The sequence below is a fragment of the Sander vitreus genome, chromosome 14, assembly GCF_031162955.1.
Source record: "Sander vitreus isolate 19-12246 chromosome 14, sanVit1, whole genome shotgun sequence".
NCBI classification, from domain to species: domain Eukaryota; kingdom Metazoa; phylum Chordata; class Actinopteri; order Perciformes; family Percidae; genus Sander; species Sander vitreus.
Genome location: NC_135868.1, coordinates 17,244,928 through 17,268,171, shown reverse-complemented (window position 1 = coordinate 17,268,171; position 23,244 = coordinate 17,244,928). Strand labels below are relative to the sequence as shown.

The window sequence follows — 23,244 nt, the reverse complement described above, 5'->3', positions numbered from 1 at the left end:
TTTTTTTGTGTGGTCACTTTGATATACTTTCACCTTATGCAAATAGCATAATTAGCAAATAGCAGATATAAAGTAATTTTAGCTATACTTTTAGTCTACCTGATAAGTCCAATGTAAATTTTGCTTTGAGCTCTGATATTGGCCTCCACGAACTCCTGAGGGAAATATTTGGATCTTTAGCTGCTAAATGCTCCACTATGTTCACCGGCTAGTCATTAACTTTGTCTGTTAGTTGTTGGGTGCTAAGCAGGTAGTGTACAGTTGGTTTATCAGAGCTTTTCCATTAAAAACAGCTGCCTGCTGGGAACCAAAATTGTGGACTGAACTGAAGAGTTGGGTGATAGGTCTTTGTGGGTTTGTCACTACGGGCGACACCTGTCTCATCAAATGTAGTCATTTGATCCATTGTTAACATAGAAATATTGATTAGAGCAGCTGCAAGTCTTAAATATTTGGTGTCGAGGAAGTAGAAGAAATAAACATTTGGAAAATAATAAACTTTCCTGATGGATTCACACGATTCACAAAGAGGCACAAACAGTTTGCAGAAACAAGCCACTATTACAATTATGTACACTGTGTTTAATTCTATCATACATATATTTGACAAAAGTATTGAAACCAACATTAGCATTTGTGGATGATGGTTGCATTGTCCATTCAAGTACTTGGGCAAATGGTAATGCTGCAAGATGTACGAATCTGAATCAATGGTCATGATCCAGTATTGTTCACTCTCTCCGTGTGATTTGTCTATTTGCATTGTAGCATGTCAGTAATTGCGAAGAATTATGGAGTCTTTTGTGTTTTTTGAACAGAATCCAGGGTTAAATACTACAGTGATTACAATGGATAAACACTCTTAGACCTAAGTTCAAATGTCCTCACAAACATCCAGCAAAAAGTGGTCCAAGAGTTCAAATATCTGGGAATAATAATAGATTCACATCTTTCATTTAAAACACAGGTCAACAAGGTCATAAACAGAATCAAATTTAACTTGGAAAATTTCAGACATATTAGGAATAATTTAACTACAGAGGCCTCAAAGTTATACATTAATGCTATGATTTTCTCACATATGAATTATTGTCTTACCAGTTGGACACAGACAGGACAGACCACATTACAAACAGTTGAAACACTTTATAAACAGGCCTTGAAAACGTTGGATAAAAAGTTAAATTAATATCACCATTGTAAAATCTAAATTAAACATGATCTGTTACCCTGGGAAAACATGATTAAGTTTGCAGATATTTTACTTGTATATAAACATTTTCATGGTATGGCTCCCCCTCCGCTCAATAAATTCATTCAACAAAATCTAAACTCATCCACCTGAGCATCTACAAGAGGGGATTGTAAAATACCATGTAGAAAAAGTAGTTTTGGACAGTCAGCTTTTTCCTTTTGAGCAGCCCATGCATGGAATACCATACCCACATAACTAAGGAACATCACATCTATCAAATTCTTCTCCAAATCCATAAAACACTGGTTATTGACTCAATCAAATATGCTACCATAATCCAGAATAATGTGTTTGTCTTTATCGCTGAAGTAGTGTCTTTGTGTGTGCTTATGTGTTGTTGATGCGTTCTAATGTGTATCTATGCACTTTTACCTGTGTCTACTGTGTATGATACTTGTGTTATGTTTTTCTCATGCCACCAACCTGCCAGTTGTCATGATCAGGAACAGTGATTGTGTCATTTTACTTGTCTATGCCTATGTCTTTCTTGTTTTATGTGCATTTGTTGTATTGTTGTAGCTTATCTGTTGTTTTAAGCCATCAACCTGCAAGGGACTGCAGATAAAATTAGCCTGCATAGCTAAATCTGGCACATTTACATGTTGGACTCTTTACTCATATTGATTAATATGCGTTGTCCCTTTTAAATAAAGAAATAAAAAAACAAAAACAAAAAAACTGATATTTGTTGAACTTCCTCTGCACAGCTGTGTCTATTCTTGTGTCTCATCAGGTTTCACTAATTTCACATAGTCACCATATGGCTGACTGAACTGCTATTTAATAAGATGATAAATAGCAGCATATCTATAGGTAAGGAATGCGTGGCCGGGTTGAATCAGTGGATAGAGCAGGCGCACATATACTTGGAGGTTTATGCCTCGACGCAGAGGTCCAGGGTTTGAATCCGACCTGTGACGATTTCCTGCATATCTTCCCCCCTCCCCTTTCTCACCTAGCTGTCCTGTCAAAAATAAAGGCGGAAAAGCTTGAAAAAGAAAGGAATGCAAACATTTATCACCACCACTGCAGAAAACTTATTTGTGCTAGAAACTCCCCTCAGACACTTCCATATTTGTGCTTGAGCAACTTCCTCTTCTGTTTTTAAGAGCTTGACCTAAACATTTTTAACCCCTAACCCCAAAGAGCAGACTGTATAGAAACATAAACTTGGGTCTAAATAAAGAGAGCAGTGCAATGGCAAAAATTACACTTGAGCACTGTTCCTTCTATTTCTTATGTTTTTATTAACACATAGCCTTCTCTCAGCACTATTGAAAGAACAGTTTGTCTCCCCTTATCATGTTGATTCGATCCTGCTTTAACTGCTGAAACTGAAAAGTCTGGGAGACGAAGCATAGGCCCTTTGTTTAAACTGATAAACTACAAGGACACTATAAACCATCTTCCTTCCCAGATCCGTTCCTCCCTAGTCAGTTACGATGTCCGGGGAATGTGACCCCAGATGTGAAAGTGGGGGACAAGGGATAAGGTGAAGTGGGTTTATGACACCTTGGGAGATTTAGAAAGGTATCTGACAAGATCTTTATCTTTATGTGCATGTTAACCTATAACCTGTTAACATTATCTGGACACTGTCTGTATGAAAATGTAAACCATTGTTGTAGGTAGATCATGTTTGAATTGTCACTCCCCTTTTCCCTATGTGCATTTAAGCTCAGTGTTTCCTTGACTCATTTGAAGAATCGGTACTCACTGAGCTGCTTGTGCTTTTGTGACTCTGTTATTCTTCCTATATTTGCAAATATATTCTAATAAATACGAAAACCCTAACTTGGTTCAGTTCTCCTTGGTCTTATTTGTTACATTCACTAAACTTTGAAACCTCTACCCCTGCTGGACCAGAAACTTCCATTACAGCAGCATCTGTCTATATCTATAGCTATATCTGAGTCAGACTGTAAAGCATAATAAATATGTCCAAGAATGTCAGCAGAAGCATAGTCAGTCAGTTAGTCAGTGAAGAAATGTTACATGTTAGGCATTATTGTTCAAACAAGAACAGTCTCTATAGTTTACAGCAGATGTTTCCAACATGGGGATCAGGACGCACACTAGAAGTTGGGGTCATATGAGGATTACCTGGCTAGGGAATAAGAAACATCTTCGTTCTACTACACAAACATATGTTCTTTTCTCAAACTTTTCTATTTTGTACTCTTTTGTGTGAAATAATGGACCGTTTTGTCTCTTCGGGCCTCTAAAAATGTTCAAATAAAACAGTTCAAGAGGGGAAAAATCACTTTCATCACTTAACAAAAGGACATTTTCATCATCAGTTACCGCCAGTGGATGTGAAACTTCATGGCTGCTGTGTTTACTTGCCTAGGAAGATTTACAGAAAACGTACTCTGCCTGTAACACCAGTCTCAGGAAGTTGATGTAAATCCCCAAAGTTAACTCTGCCAATCTAATTTACTTGTTGTCATTAAATACATGAGCCAATTGTGTGTAACAACAAGACGAGGTCAGCACTTTCATCTCGGTTAAAAAAGCAGGATCAAATACATTTCCTAGTTTTAAGATCTCGTAAAACCTGCAAGTTAAGCAATGTGTGTGTGTGTGTGTGTGTGTGTGTGTGTGTGTGTGTGTGTGTGTGTGTGTGTGTGTGTGTGTGTGTGTTTAGTGGAACAATCAGTGATGCAGACACACACACATCTGGTAGCCTACTGCTGTACCACGCAGAGACTGCTGCCCAGTCAGCATTACTCACTCCTCACATCAGGCTGCCTCTCCAGACCACCAGGAACCAGTCTAAAAAAGACTGAAGATCGTGCTCTGGGTGAATTTGCTGTTGATCAATGAGTATATAATTCATTGACAGTTAAAGTCAGATGTGCGTTACATCTGGGGTGAAGAAAAGGGTGAAGTTTAAGAGTTCATCTCTGAATCAGAATAAAGGTTGAGTTGTGGGAAACATGTTTTCATCAAGGGCCACTCCCTCTGACCGATCTATTCATCTATCTTTACATCGGTGAACAAATTAAACAATAAACAACTCTTCCCTGAAATCACGTGAGCATTTACTGTAACACCATTGCCGATAAGAAAGACAACACTCTGTCACCCTGCCAATCATCACACATCTGTGTGTGTGCACATGGTGAAAACAAAGGCTCTTAGTGGGATGAAGAGCGGAAGAATTACAGCTCAAACTTAACAAAACCAGACACCCGCACAGCGCATGTTGTCTTACGAGAAAACCCCTGGTTCAAGACGACTTTATAATGAGACAAAACAGATTCCAAGTTTAGTCCCTTGATCTCCATGTGAATGTTGTTTGATATTACAGTCGATGTAAGCACCAAGGAAAACACTCAAACAATGCACTCTGTCCTTTTTTTCTTCCCTGAAGGAAAACAAGAAGAGGAAGGAGAGTTGAGGCCCGGGATTGAGGCATGAAGAGAAGAGTGGGATAAGAATAGGAAATTAAGAGATGGAGGGAGATTCCACTTCGTCCAGTCTGTTTTCTGTTAATCAGTCTCTTCTAATCTCGCCACATCCTCTCTTCTACCCTGAGGCCCAGCTGTCCAAACCTATGACTTCATCACTATGACGCTCACTGGTGAGCCACAAAAATATCCAGATAAATGTTTGCTTTGCTCAATCAAAAACACATTCTGTGCTTTCCCCCCTTGGTAAAGGTCCCATGGCATGAAAATTTCACTTTATGAGGTTTTTTAACATTAATATGAGTCCCCCAGTGGCTAGAAATGGCGATAGGTGTAAACCGAGCCCTGGGTATTCTGCTCTGCCTTTGAGAAAATGAAAGCTCAGATGGGCCGATCTGGAATCTTCCTCCTTATGAGGTCATAAGGAGGAAGGTTACTTCCCCTTTCTCTGCTTTGCCCGCCCAGAGAATTTGGCCCGCACATGAGACATCATGGCTTTCAAATGAGCGAAGCCTGGCAGTTGGTCAAGGCCACACCCCCACCCTCCACCTTGCCCCCCCTGTCTCCTCCTCAATAGCATTTAAAGCTACAGACACAGAAATGGCACCTCCTAAGGAAAGCTCATTGTGGGACTGGCTCTAGTGGCTGTAATTCTGCACCAAGGCTGAATTTCAGGAAAGAGACTTCAGATTCAGTATTAGGGGACCACTAAGGCCTATATAAAAGCATCCAAGAAGCAGCATGTCATAGGACCTTTAATTAAAACAGCTGTTTTCCCCCTCCATACTGTTGCCTTTGTCACATGAAACTGTGGCTAATTCTTGAAGTGGAGAGATCTTGGAGGTCAACTTGTGGGGGTTTTCGGACCAGCTCTAATAGAAATTAGTTTATATTTGTTTCTCTCTTTTACTCTGTTTTCAGGAATCATATATATAGTTTGAGTGTTTCTTGTAACAAAACCTCAACCTATGAGCTGTTGTTGCTTTCAGCTTAATTTGGTGCAAAGCGTGACGTTTCACTCTAATTTTAACTCTCACCACCTCCTGCAGGTGTCGAATAGAAATCAGTCTAGATCTCTATTTCGATCTATAGCCCTGAGATGGACACAAATATGGCAGCTGCAGACTGAGGGATAATTATGGCGTTTTACTAAGCAACAGAAAAATCGTTCACAGTGATGGTAAAATTACCCAGAGAAAATCAACATTCTTGAGGCTACTTTTGACATATTTCACCAGACCTGTGAAATAGCCTCCCCCAAAGAGCACTGTCAACAGCACTGAGTGTTCGCTTCAGAAACAGCACATGAGAACATGTCCTTAATGTTGAACCAAGGGCCTCAGCCAATACACACAACCATACCCAAGGCTGTCCAGAGAGCCAGGGGAAAACAAACAAAAACCAAACTCTACAAAAAAAAGCTCCAAATGTCCACATCTTTGCCAGGGAATGGAGTGTTCTTATGTGACCTGCTAGGAATCTGTGTCTGCTCTCATTCCTTATGCCATTTCTCGTACATGATGCTGCAGAATGAGGCGGTGACGTTCATTGTGCTCTTTAGGTCTTTTTTTTTAATATTATGTAATATAAACTAAAGGTGCAAAAAAATAGGCTAGGTAAACATTGTGACAATCGTTACAAAACAGTTGCACGAGTGTGCCATGTTGTGCTTTGTGTACCTTATTGACATGTCACAGGTTTGACCTTTGCAATTTCAGCATAAGGAAACTTTTACTTTGCTGCTAACAGCTGCTTTATTAGCCAGACGTGAGTGACCATAATAAATGTGAACAACACAGGGACATTGTAACACCTTAATAAAGTGCTGGGAAGCCTATTTCAATGGGCAAAACCTGAGAGAATATTTTTGAAGAAAACAACCATTTGGATCTGAAAAGCTTCTGTCAGGCAGAGGCATAAATGAGTTTTTCTGGGAAGCAGTTGAAGTGTGGATATTTGGATAAAAAGAAACAATCTGGCTCCGCTGTTATTCAACCGCCAGCTGAGCTGGAGCTCAGATCATCCTGCCTGCTGCTTCCCTACAAGCAAACATGGATAGTTCTTCTCGGAGAAAAGTTCACTTTCCATTAGAAGATTTTTGAAATGTTTTGCCACGTGGCTTCTTACAAATAAGTAGCACAAGAACTGACCTGGTACTTTCTAATAAGAAATTGTTGGTAAACCTAAATAAGCCCAGTTGGTGACTTAATATATAGCCTATGCATATATCCCTTTCAGTGTCTCATAAAAAAAAGTCTTGTTAAATTTAACGGCTTTGGCAAGAGAAAGCATGTGGGAAAAATTCCAAAGCTGAAACCTCTTAATACCTGTAAATTATTCCTTGTGTGTGCATGTGGATTTGGCATCTTACCTTGCAGTGTGTATGTTCTTTCCATTGCCCTCAGCTCCTGTTGAATCCCATTCATCTCTGATGACAAGCAGGATAACAGCTGTGAACAAATTAGCATTGGGAATGAGTCTGAAGCACTTTGTAGTCAGTGACATGAAAGAGGAAACGAGGCCAGTAAAGATGGATGGGCACCCGGTCAGACTGTGCGCAAAAGATGTATGTGGCACTAAAGACAGAAAATAATATGTGATTGATGTAACCAGATCTGCTAGACCAGTCACTCTGGTCATTTTGTGACTAACTTGTAACCTCTAAGATTGGACATAAAATGATTCCAAAACACTATTATATCCTATAACAATCCAGATTACATTTATTCAGTACAAGTGCAGTGTCTCAAACTGACATGCAGCAGTTGAAACAAGCCAGTTCAGAGCACTTCCTTGTTCTCACATTTCAGAGGTCAAAGTGAAATGACATCACCCCCAGGTGAAAACCTTGCTTCTCTCAAATGATAACGTTTAAGTGAACCAAGAGAGACTTGTTTGGCCACCATGCAGTTTTGTGTTATACTGTTTTCACATAACACAACAGTGATATATGAGCATTTCGGCTCTCGGAGGAGAGTCCTGCTCTGCTGCCAGGGACACCTAATCCCTTTCTTTCACACACATAATGTAGACACACACATATTTAAAATACTGATATATGTTTTTATACTTTTTCAGAGGCAGATGTCTACCTTACTGGCTCTGGTCATGCTTTCTGTCAATCACTGTGTTGCTTATGCAAAGTAATGTATCTTTAATTTATAATTGTAATAAGTTCATCAGTATTACAAACCCATCAGCAGAACAAAGTAGCAAAAAGTTCAAGGAAAAATAACACTTAGCTGTTAAAGACATCAGTCTTGTTTCTATAGTAACAATAAGTCCACTGGTAATATATAAGCAAGGCTCAATGTTGTGATCACTTGCTCAACATTCAGTCTGATCTTTTCAGTTGTATTTCGTTTATAATTTGTTATCACTGTTAAGAGAGGGTGCTCACTTCACCCCTTCTGTGATGAAATGTTTCAACTATAGGGAATCGTAAGTTGACTTACACACACGCACGCATGTGTGCACACACACACACACACACACACACATATATACATGTATATATATATATATATATATATATATATATATATATCATATATATATATATAAATATATATATTCATAACCTCAGGCATTGCTGCCTTTGGAGAGAGGCCAAAAATAACAGAGACGCTCTGACATAATTGATTACACCTTTGGCTGCTGATTATCACAGAGAAAGCTAATAATAACTTGACATGGGACCAGCTTATCAGAGTGATACAGTTCCTCTGCAGACATGACATTTATAGAGCTTACAGGACCTCTAGGCACCAGATTTAAAGCATCGGTCAGGAGCTATAGGGTTTCTGTGCTGTTGCATGTTGCACATTTATTGACAGCTGACTGACAAATTCATGATTTCCCATTTAAACATTTTAAGCGAGAAAACAGATCACTGTGACTCTGTATGTTGATCAGTCCTCAGCATTAACCACACTCTCACTAAAATGTAATTCTTGCCCTGTGACACAAAGGCACATTTGACAGCCCTTCAAAAACCTTACCCTGAAATTACAGTTCTCTCATTGAAACCCACTGTACATACCAGTGAATCAAGAAGGTTTTAAATGTGCCTGTTGGCAGCGTATGACTCAATCTGTTAAATGGCAAATGCAGGTGTGTGCGCCTCGATGCTTTCCAGGAAAAAGACAGGCAGCATTTCTAACTGCAGCGTAACTCTCCTAGACCTTTATCCACTGATGACATACTGAAGGTGAGCCTGGATTGCATGCAATTCCCCACCTAAATGATGAATTGCTGAAAGTGGTACTGATAGATTGACTGTTTGATAAACCACTTAAGATAAAGAAATCCCCTTTCTCACAATAATTTACTTTATCTGCATTACAACACAGAAACATCTCATCTGTCTGTCTCTCTAGCTTAAAACACTGCAGACTGTGTGCCACGAACCAGGAAATCCTCGATTGAGGATAAGCAATGTCATATAATAAAAAGAAACAACTGTTTTTCTCTAAGCCACGCAGGCATCACCCCTCTTGGTTAGAGCTTCTCTCTTCCCTTATCATGGACAACTTCCATGTGGAGGGAGAGACTTCTGGAGCCAACCAGACAAACAGCCGGCCAAAGAAGACAGGCTGCTAGCTAGCAGTAGCAGTATAGCTGACGTGGAGCTACGCAAGCAACACACACACACACACACACACACACACACACACACACACACACACACACACACACACACACACACACACACACACACAGTGCAGCTGGAGACACTCGAGATGCCTGTCTGACAGCCAGCCAGTGAACCTCGAAGTTGAGTCTCGAAGAGTGGGAGCAATGTTTCATTCCAACAATACGTAGTAAGGGCTTGGGAATGTACACAGCCTGACAGATACATGTAAGGCAATGAACAGACTGATAAACACAGATGCACACACTCTCTTGCAAATACCAACATCCATGGAGGTCACCAGGATATACCAGGCCCATTTCCCTCTCACACAACAATTTGAGATAAGAAATTGTCAAACGTCCTCATGAACTTTGTCAGAATCTATTCTGAGTGAAGACCTACTGACAAATGCTGACTTTGGGTATCCAGCATCTACGTGTTGCTCAAAAAGCAGCAGCTGTATACCTTGCTGTGGGAAATTTGTGGGAAAAAAAGATCACAGGTAAAGCTGCTGATTCATATTAAGGATGGCCTTGTTTATTGGAAATGTCTCGTGCAAGATCGCATATCTATGGGATATTTGTGTCCACTGTTTCCACAATGGTTTTGCGTTTCATTTCTGAATTAATTGCAGACCACAGCCTACCACAGACGGAGGAGTAATGGAAAAATTCATTACGATGGGTCTTGACAGCAAAACTTTCCGAGTCCTGGTAGTGGTGAGTAGATGCAAGGAAAACTCATTGTGCCCCCAAATAACAGCCAAGTCTCTCTTGCTTGTGTGCTCTCTTTCTCTCAATTTTGTGACCAAGATGAAGTCATTCTTACTTAATCTTTCTCGTGCCGATGCCAATCCCTGAAACATTTTTCCCTAAGCATTGTCCACATTGTGCAATATGGAGCCAGATATGTCTGGTATGTGATTGGTCTGGGTCAGAGAGGGTCTATTTCAGAGATCCAGGGAGGGGAACAGTCCTTCATTCCTGCATTCATTCTCTCTCAGACCTCTATATTATCTATATTATATATATGTGTGTGTGTGTGTGTGTGTGTGTGTGTGTGTTATTTCTGGCCTCTCTCCAAAGGCAGCGATGCCTGAGGTTATGAATATATATATATATATATATATATATATATATATATATATATATATATATATATATGTGTGTGTGTGTGTGTGTGTGTGTGTGTGTGTGTGTGTGTGTGTGTTATTTCTGGCCTCTCTCCAAAGGCAGCGATGCCTGAGGTTATGAATATATATATATATATATGTGTGTGTGTGTGTGTGTGTGTGTGTGTGTGTGCACGTGCGTACATGCGTGCGTGTAAGTCAACTTACGATTCCCTGTAGTTGAAACATTTCATCACAGAAGGGGTGAAGTGAGCACCCTCTCTTAACAGTGATAACAAATTATAAATGAAATACAACTGAAAAGATCAGACTGAATGTTGAGCAAGTGATCACAACATTGAGCCTTGCTTATATATTACCAGTGGACTTATTGTTACTATAGAAACAAGACTGATGTCTTTAACAGCTAAGTGTTATTTTTCCTATATATATATATATATATATATATATATATATATATATATATATATATATATATATATATATATGGCATCTGTGAGAATCATTAGAGTCTAGTGAAAGAAATTACATGTAGCAACTATAGTATTTAACTGGTTTACATATAAACAAATGCATAATTAAATGTGAAAATGTTTACTGGATATTCTAATTTAGTTCAAATATATGGAGATGTACCAGCATCATGCAGAGTATTTACATTTTAATAAACGTTGATGTCCTTTGCATGTGTAGAGGTAAATCACATGACTGTACAGTACACTGCAGTTGTTGGCAGTAGTCTGCCACCTAGTGGACAATATGGAATAACTGTTCTCACAATGTGTCCCAGGTAGCAACCAACACTACAGCATTCAACAGCATGAGCATGATCGCTTGACCCTGCTACAGGGCCCAAAAAAAAATGCAAAGTGAAAAACATTGTTATTGACCCCTGTTTGTGGTCATTTGTTTAAACACTGTTTGTTTTTACAAGATTTTTAACATAGGGCCTCTCTACAACAGTGGTTCCTAAAGTGAGGTCCAGGCAGCCCCAGGGCTCCTTGAGGGGGTTCCAGGGGGTTCATTTTAATTCCATCCATAAGTAACACAATGGCTATTGTGGTCATGGGTTTCACTTTATATAATAAAATAAAAAAATAACCCAGGGACAAAATCTTACCAAATGGGTGTCTGTGGTCTAATTTGTGTCAGTTTAGGTGACTTTATGGAAAAGTTTGGGAACCACTGCTCTATAAGACAAGTAACGTTACCAGACAAATAATAATGCAGGAGCAGCCTTAAGGACCTTATTTCAGTTGATATTGCTACTGTTGAAATATTATACATGTTGAGTGAGGTCTCGGGCCCCTAAATCTCTGTAGTCCGGATGCAGTGTCAATTGACAATATCTAGCTACGAAACTTATAAAAGTTGAAAAAGGCAGAGCAAGAAATGCTTTTGAAATGTTTACAACGCTAACAATCAAAGCCAACCTTAGAAAATCTTTGCTTACCTGTCTAGAGAAAAGAGAATTACTCTCACTACTTTTAGCAGATGATTAATTTAGAGCCTTCAAATGTCCACACGGCTGATGTGAATGCGACAGCAGATAGAGATTCAGATCCAGGTTAGATTAACTAAATTACATGGTGATGGTAAAATAATTAAGTTTTAAATTACCTTAGCTGACGTTAACGGTAGAACAGTCTAACCGACAGATGCCCGGTTCTTCTCCTATGCATCTATACTTACATTTTCGAAAATAATCGTATAATTTATAGTTCATTATTGTACAAGAGAAACATTTTCTTTGATGTATTGCACTTTTCTAAAGTCAGATTCGCCTCTACAATCGCCCACAAACGAAAATAATCTCCGGAACGGTCTTGGTGCTCTAAAACCTTCGGATTTGTTTGAGGGACGGACCGCCTGTTGTCACACCATTTAATGTCCGTCACGCAAAGTAGTGGACGAGCTTTGCTGTAAATTAAGTATTTATCTTGTAACCTGTGTTGTGAACACTTGTGATGGACTGCGTGGAGCAGAAAGACACAGAAGCGACAGCGCCTTCAGTTATCGACCGATATTACACACGATGGTTCAGAGCCGGTAAATAAAACGTCACCTAAACGTGTCTTATGTTATGTTAGCTAGCTGTCCGGCGGCTAAGTCAGCTAACGTTAGTTAAGCTTGAGACCTTAGGTGGCGAGAGCACTAAATATTTACATAATTACCCAGGATAATGCATTCAGTTCAAATGTCTGTTGTTTTATTTAGATATGAAGGGGAAACCGTGTGAGGACCACTGCATCCTGCAGCATTCAAACAGGTAACGTTATCAGGGGTGTGATGGGTAGCGTTAAACAGTGAAATCTACACCAGGTGGTGATAATTACAAAACGTCATTATTATTAAAGGTAATTAAGTATATGCTGAGTGACTATTAATAGAGACACGTGCGCAACTCCCTGGGAAATATTCCGTTTGGTTGACAGAGGCGTTTAGTAGTAACGTTATAGTAAGATTTACAAATTACAAACTACAAACTAAAATATTTAAAAAACAAAATACCTTAATAAATAACATAAAACAACAACACAAAGTACGGCTTCAATAAGTATAAGCCTCACAAAAAAGTGATATTACAGGAAAGTTGATTGCATTTTTACAGTGCACATGGGTTTCTTATTTTTTTATTTCCTGTGCTAGAGCTGGGCGATATATCGACATCGTGATATGAGACTAGAGATTGTGTTAGATTTTGGATATCGTAATATGGCATAAGTGTTGTCTTTTCCTGGTTTTAAAGGCTGCATTACAGTAAAGTGATGTCATTTTCTGAACTTACCAGACTGTTCTATTATTCTATTATTTACCTTTACCCACTTAGTCATTATATCCACATTACTGATGATTATTTATCTAAAATCTCATTGTGTAAATATTATGTGAAAGCACCAATAGTCAACACTACTATCGTTGCGGTATCGATATCGAGGTATTTGGTCAAAAATATATATATTTTTTTTTTGATTTGACTTTCTCCATATCACCCAGCCCTATCCTGTGCCCATTTTGAATGTTAAGTTTGATATTCCATATTAAAATGTGCATCTTAAATGTACCTCTATTACACTCAATATAAGTGACTAAGGCCTACATACACTCATATTGTTAACTTTTGATTTTGTGTTTGTTCTCTGCAGACTATGCGTTGTCACGTTAGCAGAGACTCACCCGATTCTTCAGAATGGACGGGCAATCAAAAGCATCAATTACCAGATCAGTAACTGCTGCAGTCGGCTGAACAATAAAGTGTCTGGAAAGTCCAAGCGGGTAAATTCATAATTCATAAAGCTACAGATGATTCTGGATTATGTGCATACGTGTGTACTTGTGTTGAGTTTGGCTCTCAATCATTTTATTCCCATTATAGGGCGGTCAGTTTGTTACTGATTTCGCACCTCTGTGTAGGATAACATGCATGGATGAAACTGAATACACAATCTACAGGTGAGATAATAGTTTTTCTAGGCATACATTCCACATGCTTTTACGTCATGGTCAGTCACACAAATCTATAATCTTTTTAGCTGCATCCGGGGCCGTCTTCTCGAGGTCAATGAGAGTATTTTAGAAACACCTACTCTCTTGCTGGAAAAGGTAAATGTATATTTTTACCCTGTAATGTTATAATTACCATGTGCATATTTGGATACCATTTATGTTCGTTTTGTACTGTAGTACGTTTGTACTTCTGTGAATTGAATTATGTTTCTAATAATGAAATGTCTTCTTGAATTAGGGCATACATTGGCATAAATGTAAAAAAACACTTTCAATATGTTTTTTCTTGTGTCTATGATTTGACTGCAAGATGACGGTTTCAGTTTCTCTACCACAATCATTGAAGTTTCATCTAATCTTATCAAAACAATGTTTTAATAGTGCTTTGTCTGTCAAATCTGAACAGCCATTCACTGAAGGCTACATCGCTGTCATCCTGCCAAAGTTTGAGGAGAGCAAGAGCATAACAGAGAATCTTCTGAGCAGAGAGGAATTCGAGAGTGTTGTGTCCAAACGTACTGTTGCCCAATCTCAACCATCATGACGAGAGCTCCCTGTTTATGCCTGAAGTCAAAACTGTTCTGCCACTCCCACCAGGTTGGGTGAAGACTGAGGACGTTATCCTGGAAAGTGACACTTAACGTGTGGTCACTTTAAAGGGACTATTGCATATAATGCAAGCTGTGCACTGTGACTCTGCTTATACATTGTTTTTCATGGTTTCAGAAATTAACGAAAGTTTCAAGAAGCACTCGGTGTTCAAGTTAGTTTTTCTTTTCCAATTTGAAAAATGAGAAAATAGGGGAAAGCATGCCAAATTACTTAGGCTTTTTAATACCCCCAACTAATATTCAGTTTGAATTATTTTTCTAGAATGCAATAAACACAAACAGTGGTTTAAGAAAAATAGTTTTATTTTTTTGTCATGTTTATTAACCTTTCAGTTGTCAAAAGAATGATCCAAAACTAGATCTCTGATTTCTTCACATCTGTAGCTCCACTACAATACCCAGCATCCTTAGCTGCTTCCGCACTGTACAAAGCATATCTAAAGCTTAATGCATGTTATTCATCTCAGTCATTATCACACCCTCACCTAGTACCAAAGTCATTACCTTAGGGTACATACTGTGTGTATATATCATTTAATACATATTGGCCTAAAAGGCAGCTTCACAATGATAGTCTTCATAACAAATACACTTCAAGGCTCTATTTGACACAGGTGTAAGTTCGGAATTCTTTCATTTATTTTGTGAGAAACTATACACACAATATGATTTATTAACAAGACAGCATAAAGTAAGGTCCTGACATCCCAAAAGCATCTTAGTGATAAACTTTGTTTATCAAGTGACTTTTTTTTTTGGAAAAACCAGGCCCAAATAAAAGTAAATCTCCTGTGATGTACACTGGAGGTGTAAGAGCTTTACATTTCACACTAGAAGCAAGCTGAAGATCACAGCGTCTTCATGAAGACAATCATATTTGGCATTAAATTGTGATTTTGTTACTAGGATTCCGTGGCAAATTATGGAAAGTAGTCATTCATCATATGGAGTGGTTGACTTTTAAGATATTTATTTATCCAAGTGAGATGACTACAATGCCATTGATCAAGAACAAGATGTACCACTACGTCTAATATTACAGTGTTAACATTACAAACCTATGATACATAAGAGACTCAAACACGGGGTTTGGTGCTGATGGAATCATGCATGGTGGGTTTTCTGCCATTTAACTGTATTTTTTCACCCCCCATTTGGCTAACATGAGCAACACGTACACTGTATACAGTACACCACAAAGCAAATAGGCTGGTTACACAGAGACACACAGTGAAGACAGATGTATGGCTAATATGAGCATTAAGAGGAGTTCTTTCCTGATTTCTGATCAGTTTATCAACTCAGTATTCAGAGACTTGATAAAAGTGACTCCAAAATCAGGCATTTGTCAGGCCCCTCTCGCTCACTGAAAATGGCAAACTCATAGTGTTGGCTGATTGTCTCCATCTTGTGGGTTGGGGTGGAACTGGTGCTTCAGGTAACAAGCTACCCTGGGTTAAAACTGGCCCTGGGCACAGCTTGGATCAGCTTTTTCCTTTGTAAACCATCATTCAGACAGCAAATACAAACTTTGACTGACCTGAGGCAACCATCTTCACCACACTGCTCTAGCCCACTCTCTGGTGGGTGCTTGAGGATGAGGGGAGTGAAGTATTTCCTGGATTTGACATGTTCTCCAGAAAGGTGAGGTTGGCTATGTGCTGCTCCAAGGGAGAATAGTGGACAAAGGAGGTGACTGTTTCCTGGATTATTTGCTCTCCAGGAGGTTGAGTGTCGCCATGTGCTGCTCCAAGGATTTGACACCAAAGCCATTGCTGTTCTTGCTGTTGAGAGCTCCCTCCTCTTTGACAGGTGTTGACTCATCCGGCCTCTCTCTCCAGTCCTGCGGGGAACCCAGGCTAGTCCTCTCTGACTTGTGCTGCAAATGGACACAGCATGGCGAGGAGAAGAATAAAAAGAATGAAATATAATGAAAAAATCAATAGCTTGCGTCTTTTGAAAGTTTTGACCTCTGTTGTTACGTTTGTTTTATTTCTTTAATCTGGTTTTATGCTATTTTATATATGTGCAAATAAAGAAAAATATACTTCAAGCTACTATAATGAATATGTCCATGTTATGGTCACAGCTTGTTTTCACTGCCCCTAAGTGGTCAAAAAAATCTATTGCATTGGTAGATATCCATGTAGCTTGCCAAGCTACTACAAGTGCCAGCCAGTCAGTAATGAGTCCCGTTTAATCACCTTTTTGTTCAGCTTGTTGCAGAATGAAAGGAGGGAGAGGACCACAGTCAAGACACCTCTGGTTGTCTGAATGGATGATTCCACCTAGAGGCAAAGAAATAAAATTATTAACATGTTTACAAGGGGTAGCATGGATACACATTGGATACAAATGCTGCACAAGAGCATACAAACACTTCAACCCAGCAGCCTATCAACCACACACACACACACACACACACACACACACACACACACACACACACACACACAAAAGCATATAACTTAACATTTCGTAATCAGTGCTCTACCGACCCCTGGCAGACACACACTCTCCCATTAGTGACGAATGATAAAAGTGAAAATCAGGATGGAGAGACAGAGAGATGGGAGCCAATACATATCAAAGAGATGCTCATTAATTCCTCACAGACATTCATTAATCTAGCGCCCTGTGTTCGATAATGATGTTACTCGCAGAATCACTCAACTATTATGCCGTAGCCAATAATGAAGTAACGCAGTTAGTCATGTTCTATTGTGTGCTCAGTGCTTCATTGATGCCCGTCTGTTGTTGGGGATGTAGTTTTGATGCTTTTTTAAGTTTTATTATCCCTTTAAGAAAAAAAAACTACAGTATGTCTGTTGTGCACACGCTATGTGAAGTTACTAATTTTATGTTGCTAATTTGATGATACTAATTTGATGTCTACTAAATAAAACAGATTCAAGGCATAAATAAGTAATATTCTTTGATAAAAAGTGTATACACAAACAGACACAAAAAGACAGAGACACACAAGCGTAGTGTGAGTACCTTCTGGAAGGTGGCAGTCTTCCCCTGTACAGGAGTCTTGGCCCCCATCTGCAGCTTTTGGCATAATGCCAACAGTTTCTCCATCTCTGTCATCACCACAGACTTTTCCTCATCAACCAGCTGGAACAGAGAGAGGGAGAGATGTCTTTCAGGACAGCAAAGATGGTTTATGATGGTATTATCCAGGGAGACCGAGTTAATATGTACAGACATTGATAGATGTACTGGACGGGATCTACAATGCTCTTGTTCAAACACAAATCAAGCATCACAAAAAGCCAAAAAAAGGAGGGTGTAAATGAATTTAAATTTATTGTAGCTTGATGTAATCCATCAGCAACAGCCAGGTCACGATCTACTGCTTAAGTCTGTTATCCAGCTGGGTTAATCCCTCAATCTCAGTCACGGGGACCATCAATCTACTTTACTTACATGCCACCAGCAACCTAAAAACACAAGCTCTTTTTTTCAGCACAGCACTACTCATGACTGACATAAAACCTCTTGAACCTCAATTACAATTAATTTGCATAAATAGCTCATCATTTCAATGAGGGCAATGCAGGTGTGCTACAAGTGTGTTTGGTGCCAAAGAACTATGGGAGTGGAGGGTGAGGCAGAGGGACTCCATTAGCGCGACTTTGTTTGATATAATTAATCTGAAAGCGTGAGGCAAGTTGAAGAGCCGGGCTTCCTGATTATGAATTAGTCCTGGGCCGTCACAGTATACTCCTCCACCCTCATCCCCTGCACACATGCACATGTGCACAAACATACTGACCCACAGATGCAGTGGTGACAAATTACACTTGGAGAACCTGGGGAAGGAGCTGGTGGAGGGCAAGAGGAAGGAAAGCACTGAGGCTTTGTTTGTTTGTTGGATGTCAACTCAGAGAGGAAAGGAGGATGGTGAAAGTGCGTGACAGCCTTAATTTCCTGCTCTCGCTGTGTGATTTATAAGACAGACCTGGCACCGTGGCATGCCAGAATGGGTGATATGGGTGTGAATGTGTGTGAGGGGCATAACGTGGGTGGGGCTCAGGTGCCTGTGTGTGTGTGTCTATGTCTGTGTGTGTGTGTGTGTGTGTGTGTGTGTGTGTGTGTGTGTGTGTGTGTTCATTGAATTGGTATATACCTGAGTGGAAAAAGTACGGAGAGATGAGCACAGCTGGAGCCCCTCTTCAGAAAAAACCTTGAGAATGAGTCCGAAAAAAAGACAAAAATCAAAACAAATACAGGCAAAACAATAATTCTTTCAACTTCCACCAGGAAGCCGTGCAAATGTAAAAAACAACAGACAGTTGGTAAATAATTATAAGATTTTACTTTTTCTCGGCTCTTGCTTATCAGCATGCCTTCCCATCTCTTTCCCCTCTCGTTCCCCTTCCTCTCTTATCTCCCTCGCTCGCCCCAAATGGAATATATCCTGGCTGACATTTTAGGCCCTGATTCTACAAATTACTGCACATTATTGGCAATGATCCCAATTCAAAAGATACACTCCTCCATGCAACCTTGTTTGTTATCACCTCATGTGTCCGATGTGACCAGGAACACACAGCACTATATTTTCATCATAATGATAAGTTCTACTAGTCATGCCCTATCAGATGCGAGAGGAAAGTGAATGAAGGGATGTTCGCATTTATTAACCTATTGATCTGCCAGCCACATTATGTCTTATGTTTAATGAAACAACAGATGCATTTGCAACTTCAATAAAACAGGAGGAAAAAAAGAACAGAAGGTGGAGCGAACGAGAGATTAGCCGATATGGACGCACATACCTCAGCTTGATGAAAAAGATCTAGCGTTGTTTTCAGCAGCCCCTCTCCTCTGGGGAATCAATTTGGGAAACACAGAAAATGAGGAACAAGAATGAGAGAGATGGATGAGGATAAAATACATCCACAGCAATCCACAAAAACTGTGACTTAGATGGATTGCAACGATTTTATTGTCAGAATGAGTCATAGTCACATCAACTTTGTCAGTGCCTCTAACTAAGCCTGGTAAATATCGATAGCTTGGGGATCGAGAATCTCATTAACAGTAAGCCTCTAAAGAGATTCCTGTGGATGCTTAAGAGGCTTTACAATACTGAGCTCTGAAATGAATGTAACGGTTCAATTGCAGCATGTGCATATCTGTGTAGTGTGTGGTGCTGTTCGGTCACCTGGTGAACAGGTACATGTTGTAGGCCATACTGGCCAGGCTCTGGCTCTGTCGGACGATGTCGTGTTCCTGCTCCTCCCATTTCTCCACCTCTGTGTCCACGTCCGACGACAGCAGACGGAGCTCCAGACCCAGCTTGGCCATGCTTGTCTGCTCCTGCACGCACACAGAAACACACACTAAGTAATTCCATGTGGGAAAGATTGAAATATGACGGGTGTCATTTTAGAAACTCATCTAAGCAAATAGGGTTATTTGTATTTGTTAAGTTGTATTGGTTAACACCATAAAAAGTTCTATAATAAGCATAATCCTGCTTCCTGTGGTGGTACAGCATGTGAGAAACTGCCAGCCTAGCAAAATCGCAGTTCATTAGCATGCGAACACCATCAATTCTGCAAGCGAGTGACACAAAGTTTCCTGGAGATGAATATACTGCTGTCAGAACAGAGTACAGGATGTGTTGTGATGTTTTGTGCTGAAAGCCAGAGAAGTTTATGGTGTATGCTACCTCTGCATCCAACTTGACAGCCTTGGCAGTCTTCAAGTTAGCTGAGTGTTTCTGTGGGAAAAGAGGGTGGCTTTAATCAGAGGATTACAAACCATTGGATCATTGGAATATTCATGAGGATGGATGGTGTGACACTCACCCCGGGTCTGGGAAGTGACAAATAGGGTCTTTTGTCTCCTAGGAGAAGAGAGTTATTGTTATTATTAACACAAGGCAACAAGTAAAAAGCATAAAATATTAACGTTTTATTTCTTTTTGAATGACTGGCAATTATGGTTATTCAGTAATTATGGTACTAAAATTGTTATGCTTTTATCACAGTCCACCCTTGACACATTTTTATCTTTCATCATAAACATGAGCACAGTTTGTTTCAATTGACTACAGGGACGATGATAAACTCTACTGTCATGTTCATGGAGGAAGATTAAGAGAAAATAATAAAAGCAAATCTCTCCACAGTGTCAATATAACACTTTAAAACAGCATTTTGGCTTCACAAGAATACACGTGATGGATGGATCCTTTCAACCTGCTGAGCTGCACTTCAAAATGTTTACTGGGTTTTATGTGAAAGTCACATTCTTAAAGGGCAACCACATCCTGGAAATATGCCAAAACATATTTCCCCCATCTTTGAGATTTCTCAGGCTTAGTGTGTGAAAGCGCGGGGTTGATACAAACACAGATCTGTGTGTAAATGGACAAATAGTATAGAAGATGCAGTCACACAGGGCTGTCAGTGAGGATAAGGATATTTATTGTCATTCCAGAACATGTCATACAAAAAGGAAGGAGAACTCAGGTCCTGGTGCAGGTAATAAATACATAGATGTAAAAAAAGGTGTAAGGTAACAAGGTGGCCAAGTGGGCCTAAAGTGCAGCAATACCCTGCATAATAATAAAATTGAAAGTGATAGTAGCAGCAGTTGGTTCAGTGGATAGCAGCAAATTGTCTCACAGCATCAGGGACACAGCTGTCACAAACAGTTAAGGTGCTGTCCATGATTTGCACACTTCAGGTAACTGGCACAAAAATAAAGAGAGAGGGAGGACAAAGGAGGAATAAATGCATGCCTGTTTAATGGCACTGACGTTGTTCCTTTTACAAAATGCTTCCCACAGTCTATGATGATTCATTTTTTAAAGATATGTGCTTGTATGCTGCTTGCTTGGCTTCAACTTTAACTTTCATTAAGGCTATTGAAGTGTTCAGGGGCAAAATGATTCACCAAGGTCTTTTCGGAGAACTTCATTCTCTCAGGCTAAAATGTAATTGACAGCACATTTTGCCTGTATTCACTTCTGCTCCTCACTCTTCCTGAAATACTCTCTGTGCTCATGTATGTGTTGATCCACATAAATGCACACAAGTATCCATTAAATGAACAAAAACGTACCTCGCCTGCCTTCAAAAATGTCGTTGATCTCTCTCAGTAGCAGGGCCATGTCACAGAGCTGCGACTCCCAGGCCTCGCAGAACACCTCCAGGTTCTCTTTAGCGATCTTACTGGACGGGTGGAGGGCCAGCGTCTGGGCTGCCGAGATGATCTGAGCGCGAGTATGAAGAATTGTGACATGAGAAAAGTAATATTTAAATAAAGCTGTTCTGTAACCAGGCAGAAAAAAATATGCAAGTACAGTAAAAGACAGAGGAACAAAATGTGGTGTAAATTTGTGTGAAATTTAATTAGCTGCCACTATTGATCTAAAAGTTAACCAAAGGGTCGTCCTACCATTGCAATTTAAACACAAGATTGGAAGCTGACATCCCTTTCAAACTGCAAGTTAATACAGGAACTCACACTAGAAAAAAACTAAACGAAGTCATTACTTCAGTTGTCTTGGAATAAGCTTCTTTAATCAACACCAACACGGCAAGAACACAGACGTCACTCTCTTGGGGTTCACATCAGAGCCTTGGTTCTACTGTTGTACTCATTACACTTGATACTGTTACACTCACAACTGGCCGCTAGGAAATACAATTACCCCAAGGAAGCAAATTAAATGTTACACATAAACAATAATATTAATAGTGCTGTAAAGTAAAATTAAATAATAAATTAAATAATAATCGATGTAGTAATAATAAAATGTAACTCTGAGGCCAAAAATAATATAGTGGAATTATTCCAACTAAAAATATATAATTTACTATAGTATATCATACCGCTTAATTATACAACATAAATTAGTCAGATACACTAAAGAAATCAAAGTAGCCCCAAACACTATGTGCACTGTAAACTAAAATTAAAGCTTGTTTACACCAGTTCAGTTGTTTATGTTTATATGGTCAAAAGAATTAAGCATAGGGTATTTAAGTCTTAATCATTGATCTTGTATTTTACAAAATAAAAGAATTACGGTTGATGAGTATAGTTTAGCACATCTCATCGTATGTGTAACAGAGCTCAAGCTTGCAATATGTTTGAAAGACAAGTATCAATTTATAATATCTGCAATCAACTAAGATATATAACAAAAAGACACACAGACACACAGACACACAGACACACACACACACACACACACACACACACACAATGCCCATCCGTTACAGTGTAGTATTTAATAGCCAATTACCCTCTGGGCCACCCTTCTATTACTTTGGACAGACACAGAGACATACCACCGCCACCCAATACTTCAGCAGTATTGATTGGTTGACCTTTGAACTTAGGAGTGGAGTCATTACTGCAGAGTCATGCGGGGCCTGACATTCACACCGCAGGATGGGAACATTCTACATTGCTGAATAATTACTGGCATGAATGGTTTCTAAAAGCAAACATAATTAGATCTGGGATAGGGGGACTTTATGGACAGGATGTTCTAAGATGGAGGAGGTAGACAGAGGAGACATGAGGTAATTTGTATAGAAATAAATAAAATAATAAATAAATAGAATATTTCTCAGGTTTGATTTCACTCCCAGACCATTGTGTGACTAGTTTAAGTTTACTGACATGCATTAAAAGTGTTTAATAGAATGAAATGG

The 23,244-nt window shown here is 39.4% G+C and overlaps 2 protein-coding genes across 3 annotated transcripts in view; one reads left to right on the top strand and one right to left on the bottom strand.

Moving 5' to 3' along the window:
• Positions 1-12,305: 12,305 nt before the first annotated feature.
• On the top strand, positions 12,306-14,852 carry abitram (actin binding transcription modulator). The gene is made up of 6 exons (XM_078267810.1): positions 12,306-12,485; positions 12,654-12,705; positions 13,583-13,712; positions 13,813-13,889; positions 13,970-14,039; positions 14,350-14,852. The coding sequence occupies exons 1-6, from the start codon at positions 12,404-12,406 to the stop codon at positions 14,485-14,487; spliced, it is 549 nt and encodes a 182-aa protein (XP_078123936.1). The 5' UTR covers positions 12,306-12,403; the 3' UTR covers positions 14,488-14,852.
• Positions 14,852-23,244, bottom strand: part of ctnnal1 (catenin (cadherin-associated protein), alpha-like 1) — a 50,687-nt gene continuing 42,294 nt past the window's right edge. Inside the window, exons 11-19 of one of the 2 annotated variants that reach the window (XM_078267808.1) lie at positions 21,641-21,791; positions 20,380-20,417; positions 20,241-20,291; positions 19,731-19,885; positions 19,342-19,390; positions 18,690-18,746; positions 17,555-17,674; positions 16,759-16,842; positions 14,852-16,433 (exon numbers count right to left, since the gene is read on the bottom strand). In XM_078267808.1, the coding sequence (XP_078123934.1) occupies positions 16,263-16,433; positions 16,759-16,842; positions 17,555-17,674; positions 18,690-18,746; positions 19,342-19,390; positions 19,731-19,885; positions 20,241-20,291; positions 20,380-20,417; positions 21,641-21,791 (876 nt within the window). In that variant the 3' untranslated portion in view covers positions 14,852-16,262. Of the gene's footprint in view, positions 16,434-16,758; positions 16,843-17,554; positions 17,675-18,689; positions 18,747-19,339; positions 19,391-19,730; positions 19,886-20,240; positions 20,292-20,379; positions 20,418-21,640; positions 21,792-23,244 lie in introns of those variants that run through there. The other variant, XM_078267809.1, reaches the window with a different exon arrangement.